General features: G+C 35.3%; 1 protein-coding gene across 2 annotated transcripts in view; it reads left to right on the forward strand.

Annotated features, from left to right (window-relative positions):
* Positions 1-5,344, forward strand: part of MAN1A2 (mannosidase, alpha, class 1A, member 2) — a 179,153-nt gene extending 173,809 nt beyond the window's left edge. Inside the window, exons 13-14 of one of the 2 annotated variants that reach the window (XM_012000851.1) lie at positions 1,626-1,738; positions 3,864-4,186. In XM_012000851.1, coding sequence (XP_011856241.1) covers positions 1,626-1,738; positions 3,864-3,934 — 184 coding nt within the window. In that variant the 3' untranslated portion in view covers positions 3,935-4,186. Of the gene's footprint in view, positions 1-1,625 lie in introns of both variants that reach the window. The other variant, XM_012000852.1, reaches the window with a different exon arrangement.
* Positions 5,345-9,158: the final 3,814 nt, after the last annotated feature.

Here is a 9,158-nt window from a genome sequence, read left to right on the forward strand (position 1 = left end):
TTTGCACAGCAAAAGGAACAGTCAGCAGAGTAAACAGACAACCCACAGAGCGGGACAAAATCTTAACAATCTATACATCTGACAGAGGACTAATATCCAGAATCTGCACCAAACTCAAATCAGTAAGAAACAGTTTCATCAGAAAGTGGGCTAAGGACATGAATATACAGTTCTCAGAAGAGGATGTACAAGTGGCCCACAAACATGAAAAAATGCTCAACATCACTAATGATCAGGGAAATAACAAATCAAAACCACATTGTGATACCACCTTACACCTGCAAGAATGGCCATAATAAAAAAAATCAAAAAATACTATATGTGGGTGTGGATGCAGTGATCAGGGAACACTTCTGCACTACTGGTGGGAATGTAAACTAGCACAACCACTATGGAAAACAGTGTGGAGATTCCTTAAAGAACTATCTTTTAACTTCTAAAAGTAGAACTACCATTTGATCCAGCAATCCCATAGTGGGTATCTACCCAGAGGAAAAGAAGTCTTTATACATAAAAGATACTTGTACACGCATGTTTATAGCAGCACAGTTCACAATTGCAAAATCATGGAACCAACCCAAATGCCCATTAATCAATGAATGGATAAAGAAACTGTGGTATATTTATATGATGGAATACTACTCAGCTATAAAAAGGAACCAATTAACAGCACTTGCAGTGACCTGGATGAGATTGGAAACTATTATTTTAGGTGAAGTAAATCAGGAATGGAAAAACCAAACATCGTATGTTCTCACTGATATGTAGGAGCTAAGCTATGAGGACACAAAGGCATGAGAATGATGCAGTGGACTTTGGGGACTTTGGGGGAAGAGTGGGAGGGTGGCGAGGGATAAAAGACTACAAATATGAGACAGTATGTACTGCTCAGGTTATGAGTGCACCAAAATCTCTCAAATCACCAGTAAAGAACTTACTCATGTAACCAAATGCCACCTGTACCCCAATAACTTATAGAAAAAAAATGAATGACAGCAGAGTCCTCATCAGAACAAATATTCCTCCTGAACATAGATAGAACTAAACAAGATTTTGACAAATCAAACAACAAATTAAATAGATAATACGTTATGACTAAATGGGTATATCCCAGGTGTGGAGGGTTGATTTAACGTTTGAAAATCAATCAATGAACTAAAAAAGACCACCTCAGTAGACACAGAAAAAGTCTTTGGCAAAATCCAACACCCATTTCTGATAAAAACTCTCAGCAAACTAGGAATAGAAGGAAACTTCTTAACCTGATAAGGGCATATATGAAAAACTTACAGCTAACATCATATTGAAAAATTGAATGTGTTACTCTTAAGATTAGGAACAAGACAAAGGTGTCTGCCCTCTTCACCACGCCTGGCCGGAATGTTTTTTAAACTGTTTTATTTCAGCAGGTCTAGTTGTTCATCTTACTGGATTTCTTATACACTGTTCTGAAACCTCCTGTCTTTGTGTTTAGATCATTTGGGTGACTGAGGTTTATTTCTGTGATGTTTTTCATCAAAGCCGCTCAAAATAGGTTGCTGGTTTTCTCTGCCATTATAAGTGAGCTCACTTCATGTTCTTGTTGAATTCTAACTGAAGCTCATTTCTCCCCTTTTTATTTTCAGATATTTGTATCTGCTGTTCTCCGGTGATGACCTTTTACCTTTAGACCACTGGGTGTTTAATACAGAGGCTCACCCTCTGCCTGTGTTACATTTAGCCAACACCACACTTTCAGGTAATCCTGCTGTCCGATGAAAGCAGTTCCAGAAGGACCATTCTCACCTGTGTTTTGTTTACATGGACCACTACAGAAATTAGTTTGAAGAGGCGGCTTTTGAAAACCTGGACCTCTATGTCAACATGACAGGGTGAAACTATTCCCCCTAAGACTTTCCAACTTGTAGATACGTCAACTTTGAAATTATTCCATTTTATACCTGACCAAAACATGTTCTGGTATATGTAGGACAGAGACCTGGATGTGCTTTGATCGTTAATGAGGTGGTCACATGAGAAATGTTGCCTGTTTCTACTGTATTGTTTTTAGAGTCCTGAAGTCTGGAGGCTAGACTTCCTGAAAGCAAGCCAAGAATATAGAGCACCTTGCAGGAGTTCAAGATGGCCTTTGGAACCAATTATATATTTGTTTCCTCCTACAGTGGAGCAGCATTCAAATCAAATATTTACATATTGCTTATCACTTTTTCTCCATTTTAATAATGGAATGAACTAAAATAAACAAGAATGAAAGAATAGTATAATTGTATCAGTAACAAGAAGACTCAAAAAAGAAATAGGAGTACCTAACCCTATCTGAATTTTCAAGTTCCCCATTGGATGACCAGACTGGCAACCATTTCAAATCCCAATCTATTTCATTGAAATTTCTTGGTTAAGTTTAATTTTCTCTGGGGGCATGATCTTACAAAGAATACTCAAATCTTTTTCTTCATATGGAATCATCGAAACTGCTGTTTATCATAATCACCACTTATGAGCCTGGGTTTGGGATTTTTTGCATGTAGTTCAGTCTACAGTTAGTAGCGTGACAGAAAGTGGGAAGATGCCGCAGTTTGTTGCCTTGAAACCTATTCTAAGAGCAATCCTTGGTTTTGTTGGTACTTTATTTTTCCAGACCAACACATCTACCAAGTAAATTTTATTCACTTTAATTTCATAATAAAGTTAGTAGAGTCACTCAACTTACAACTTTTTTTATGTGGCTTGGCAAAATTCACTATACTATTAGGCAGCTCTAAATTTGCCTTGATAAGCTAAATAAGTTACTTTTATAACTTATTAAAGCAAAACAAACACAGTGAAACTTTCTTAAATATTCTATCTGGAATAGGGATAGGGGATCTTTTATTTATAATCTCATCAGATGAGTAAGTTGTTCACAGATATTTTATGTATTTTAATTTTCTCCAAGAATATTATAGAATTCCAAAGAATCAGAATAGTTTCAGAACAATTTTCAGTGTTAAAAGAGTGGTGTTATTACACTAAAATTGGAACACGTCTAAAGGACTTTTATCTTATCAGTAGGTTTTGCATTGATATTTCTTTTTAAATAAACTACTAGTTCTTTATATTTCGGCAAAAAGAACTTAAATTTTATCAGGAACTATAAGATAAATATCTAGTGCTTAACAAATTTTCTGTCCTTAAATTTATGTGACAGTGCAAGATACTTTTTTGCTCTTTTCATTTAATGTAGACATCTTCCATTGACATTAATAAAAGTTAGAAACAGTTTAGTATAATATTTACTCTGAATTTGAAGATTTCATGAAACAAAGTTCGTACAAGAAGCCCACCTTGGAATTCTGAAGGCTTATTTTCTTGTTTGATAACTTTTCTTTTTAACTTAGCTTTTAAGTTGGGAAACGACTTGATTAATTAATATAATATTTTCTAAGGTTGATCATCTTACACCACAAATCATTAATTTTGACAGTTCTGCTGATGATCCGTAAATGATAACCACTGTAAAAGTTTTCAGTATACATAGAAAACAAAGATGCAGGGCCAGTTACAATAGTCCTTAAGAGAGTTAAATTATAGCACATGTTTTGACATTGTAATATCTTTTACTACTTGAACATTTAAATTTCTAAATGAGAAAGTTATATATACTACTGTAACTGTAGAAGGGAAAAGGGAAAGTATTTGGTTCTAAAAAACATTAGCCTTCCTCATAAAAGTAGCACAAGCCCACTTATGAATCACTGAGAAAAAGTGAAAAACCTGAGTTGGCCAAGACCCAGAGCAGCAGTGCAGATGGCATTGAACTCTCTGAATTCTCTTTCATCTTGTTGAGAAGAATGCAGCGTAAAGGGACCTTCTTGGTTCCGCAGGAACTTCTCAAGGAATGAGGAGACAGAACCCCTACTCCCAAGTGCTCTATTTGTATTACCCAGATGACTGAAGCTTAAGAGAAGGCAGGGAAGTATGCAAGCAGAGCCAGTTCTGGTACAAACAAAGAATTTGACAGGGACAATGGAAGGGTCTTCTTTACCACTCCCTACCTTCTGTGTGATGGAAAGACTAGAGCTTATAAAATTACTTCCATTTTTTTAATCTCCTGAATACCAAAGGCAATTAAAATCAGCTACAAATGACTTGCCAGTGTCATGTTTTATTTTTGTTATAGATTTTTAAATTATTTCCTTCAGGATCAATTCTTATCCCATATAATGCTTAGCTTCCAAGAATGTTCTTTCCTTTCTTCTGTCTTTTACAGCTCTTTGCATTTTTTAGACCTTAATACTCAGGTTAAATATTCATTGCATTTATAAGACCTTCTGCAAAAAGCCCAGAAATGGTCCTTTCCAGGTGCCTCTTCAAAGAGCTGACACTTTACCTTGTGCCTTTGGCACAAATGTGCAGAATAGATAGATCAGTTGGTGCATAATAGAAAAAACAGGAATTTTGAACACTCTTCTTCCTTCTACATTTATTTCTCTTCATTTTAGAATCACACTTTTTATGTTAAACCAGATTTATTATTATTATTATTATTCAACCAGTATTAAGTTGTTAAAACCAAGAGAATGGGGCCCTAACCAAAAAGAAGTCTCAACTCGAAAAATAAGTCCCCAGTCAGGTGGTTCTTACTTTCTTGTGGGTTGCATATTTTATGTCTCTCTAACATCAACGTATTCCTGACTTTCAAGCAGATGTTTATATGTAAAATGAAACCTGGGTATTGAAAGGAAATGCGTTCTTTTTATGGAGTATTGACCCTGATCCTCTATGATGTCATATAGGGCAACTCAGGGCTATACTTGCTAGATTTTAACCAAGCAGTTTGAAATCTTAATCATCATCCTCTCATCTTCTCCGCTCTCCATTGCCAAAGTCTTTGTCAAAACTCCAAATTTGTTGATAAAAGATTGTGTTTGCCTTTCTCATTATAATGCAGTTTCTCCTTAAGCCTGGAGTTTTTTTAATGAGTGCATGAGTAAATGAGAGAATGCGTGAACGAACATTTATGAAGTATCTAATATGTGCCAAGCATTGTGCCTGGCACTTTCAATCATTAGAATGTTTTATGTGATTCCACAGCATTTTCTGTATGAGAGTAGCTCACAACATTTTAAACGTTTCCAATATGAATCGTGTTACAAAATTCTTAATTTTATATTTCATATAAAGAGGAAAAAGAAAAGGTTTATAATATATTTTAAAACAATGTGTTATTATATAATACTAACAACTATAATTGTAGTTAATAAGTAAAATCTCTTGAAAATGTCAAAGAAATACTTGATTTCTGATGCAACTTTGACTAAAATATTTACTTTAGAAATAAAAACATTCTTATTTTGCTATATCACTTTAATTGCATAATTAAAAAGCAGTGTTTTATAGAAATGCTGGTTATTTTATATTCAAAAAGATTTTGTCACATAATTCATGGGTAAAATTTGCAATTGTAAATTGTCTTTCCTCTGGTGTGGGCCCTATTAATAGTCCCATGCTGTTAAATATAAAGAAAAATATACTAAAATATTCAGAGTTCCAAATAACAGTTCCTAGTAGTAATATTTTGAGTTATTTTTCTTTAGGTTTCCTTATACTCAAATTGGCTAGCTTCTATGTTTTCCTCTCTCTCTCTATTATATATATGATCAAGATCTATATATGTATATAAATACAATTATACACAGATAAATTTTTAATACTTTTTGTTAATTAACAGTTGGAAACTGGTTTTGGCTGCACTAATAAGCAGAATTTAGAGTAACTATATATGATACGGAGATATTTTAATCCATTTATTCTGGCTCAAGAACACGAATAAAGATGATTTTCTGTTACTTTAGCTCATTCAGAGCATGATGGACATGCTCTTTTTGATCTATAACTGGTCAGCAAGCTTCCAGATAATATTTTAGGCTATGGGAGCTATACAGTCTCTCTTATTACTCATTTCTGCTGTTGAATTGTTGAAAACAGGTATAGATACCATGTAAAGAATGGGCGTAGCTATGTTTCAGGAAAACTTTATTTACAAAAGCAGATGGAGGGCTGGATTTGGTCCATGGGTCATAGTTAGTGACTCCGATCCCAAGTTTATTTTGTGTTAGACCCTCTAACCTTTGATCTGCGTCTTTTCTCTCTGTTTTGATTTATGTAATTCATTTTTAAATCAAAATGATGTGCGTATGTATGATTGTGTGTACCTGTATAACCTAAAGCTATTTATTTTATTATCTTGAAAGTAGATACACTCTTCCTGGAGTCTGTTCAGGTTTCAGGACGATTGACTATAATGAAAGAGGCAGAATGGGGGTAAGGGAAGATGGGTATGCTATCCGCCATTATCTTTGCCTTGACATTTAATGCCATAATTTCAGATTCTCTATGTAAAATGAAGGTCTGTGTATTGTCAAAATACTATATTCTCCAAGTTCTCATGCTCATTGACCCTCATTGACCAGGATTCTGGATTGCTGGAGCTGCAGAAATTCATCCACTTGGGTACTCTTAGAGCTCTACAACAAGAATATGATAGAATGTTTGATCTTTGTGCTGCAGAAAGCAAACTTTTGAAGAATTCTAAGCAACAGAAAATGGGTTATGTGACTCATTTGCTATTTGGCAGCCACTATTCCTTTTTTAGACTGCAGAACGGTACTGCCCCTGTTACCTCTAGAATAGCCTGAGTCTGAGGAGTGCAGAGAAAAGGTGTATCCAAAAGGAGAATCCGTTTCTCTTGCGTAACTCTCCTCAATTCCTTTACAAGTCAGTAGCATTATTTCAGAATGTCTATATGCATCATTTTCACCTAAAGCATACCTCATCCTTAAACTTCCACTATTTAACAGCTAATCCATTTCAAACTTGGTTTGAGCCTAACAATTGCAGAAATCATAAAATGCTTGTGAAATTACACACCATATTACTAGCAGATACATTGCAGTGCACCAATCATGCTAACAGATAATAGATTTTTCTTTAAGAAGTTTGTCAAATATTTCACTATCTTGGGAAATTTTAGAGGAGGGGAAGCCTGTATTCAGAATGATGGAGGGAGCAGAGACTTACTGTCTGTCTTCCACATTATAAATGAACTGCCTTTCCAGGTCCAACATGCTATCAGGCTGCTTCAGCTCGGTGTGAATGTAAGTGTGGGGACTCACACACACACACCCATACACATACATACTAATATGCAGAGGATTTTAAACAATTGCAAATATCTTGTGGCTATTTGATTTCTACAAAATTCTACTGTAAGATGTATACCAGAAAACATAATAAAGATAAGCTCAGTTCTTCATTGGGGAAAAAATATTTTTTAAAGAAAATTTAGAAGTTTTTGCTGAATTAAATAAAATATCTTCAATTTTAATTACTGCATTTGGAAGTTGAAATGCCATCCTTCAATATCACTGGTCTCAAATTCATTGATAGAATTTTTTTCTTAAACTAATAAGTGGGGTAAGTATAATCTCCTAAATTGGTACCCACTGGCTGCTCCTGAACTGATTTCCAGTCATGTCCTCTAGTATGTGGTTTTTATAAATTAAAGGTAATATTGTATATTAAAGTTCAAATAAAGATGTTCTTTAAGTGAAAATTCTTTGTTTAGCCTTCATTTTTACCCACTGATGACAGTTTAGTTTCTTCCTATGTACAGAAGAGCAACTTTGGCTTTTACAGTAACTGGTGGCCTTCAGTCTCTCGTTCAGAGAGTCTTTCTTCTGGATCAGCTAATCTTTACATTCTTGATGTTACAGAAAGATGAAGAACTCGCTTAGAGAGTCGTATTTTATTCCAACTATTTTGAGAAAACAAACCATAGACTTATGTGACAACCTTATAGTATTACTGTAATGTTATCTCTAAGAGCTAGTCCAGTCCAGCCTCTGAGATCATTAAGCTTAAAGACTGCCTCAGTCACTGGACCTCATTCTGTCACATTAAAATCTGACCTGACCTTTCTTAAGTGATTCTTGGGCAAATATAGGCCCAAAAGGCTTGAGCAATAGTATCAGCTGGACTATAGATAGTGGTTTAGTCTGTCAATACTGTAAAAGCACAGGATATTTAAAACCCTTTACCCAGGGAGCATCAAATAAGGTAGTGGTAAAAACCTTCTGAAATGACAGCCAGTTTACATCCTTGATTTCTTAATTCTTCCTGGCACAGTGGATTTCAACTTGATAAAATTTTTAAACTTAAGAAATTACATTGTGGATGTATCAAAATTAATTGCAGACTTATATTTTCCGGAACAACTAAAACTAAAACAGGACCAGAAAAAAAATAAAAAAATAAGGAGCTGTAAGTGACTATAATTTGATAAAATCTGGACTTCTCTTTGTTTGCCAGATAACTGAAATACCCATCTTTATTTCATTGGATTGCAAAGGAACTGTCATTATGCAAATAGTGCTCAGAATGGTTCAGATAGTGAGTGAGCCTGCACCCTTCTTGGTTGACCTAACAAGTTTATTTCATTCTATTTTTATTGTGGTAAAATATATCTAACATAAAATTTACTGTTTTAACCATTTAAGTGTACAATTTGATGTCATTAATAATTACATTAGCAATGTTGTGCAACATATTGCCACTACCTATTTCCAGATTTTTCACCATTCCTAACAGAAACTCTGTAACCATTAAACAATAACTCCCCAGTGCTCCCTTTCCTCCCCCAACTCCTAGTCCGTTCTCACATGGCTAATAAAGACATACTTGAGAATGGGTAATTTATAAAGAAAAAGAAGTTTAATGGACTCACAGTTCCACATGGGTGGGGAGGCCTCACATGGCAGAAGGCAAAGGAGGAGCAAAGGCATGTCTTACGTGGCAGCAGGCAAGAGAGCTTGTATAGGGGAACTGCCCTTTATAAAACCATCAGAGCTCATGAGACTATCACAAGAACAGCACGGGAAAAAGCCCACCCCCATGATTCAATTACCTCCCACCAAATCCCTCCCAGAACATATGGGAATTATGGGAGCTACAGTTCAAGATGAGATTCAGGTGGGGACACAGCAAACTATGTCACCTGGTAACCTTGAATCTACTTTCTTTTTCTTTTTTTGAGACGGAGTCTCGCTCTGTCGCCCAGGCTGGAGTGCAGTGGCCGGATCTCAGCTCACTGCAAGCTCCGCCTCCCGGGTTTACGCCAT

Source organism: Mandrillus leucophaeus, unplaced genomic scaffold (assembly GCF_000951045.1).
Source record: "Mandrillus leucophaeus isolate KB7577 unplaced genomic scaffold, Mleu.le_1.0 Scaffold64, whole genome shotgun sequence".
NCBI lineage: Eukaryota > Metazoa > Chordata > Mammalia > Primates > Cercopithecidae > Mandrillus > Mandrillus leucophaeus.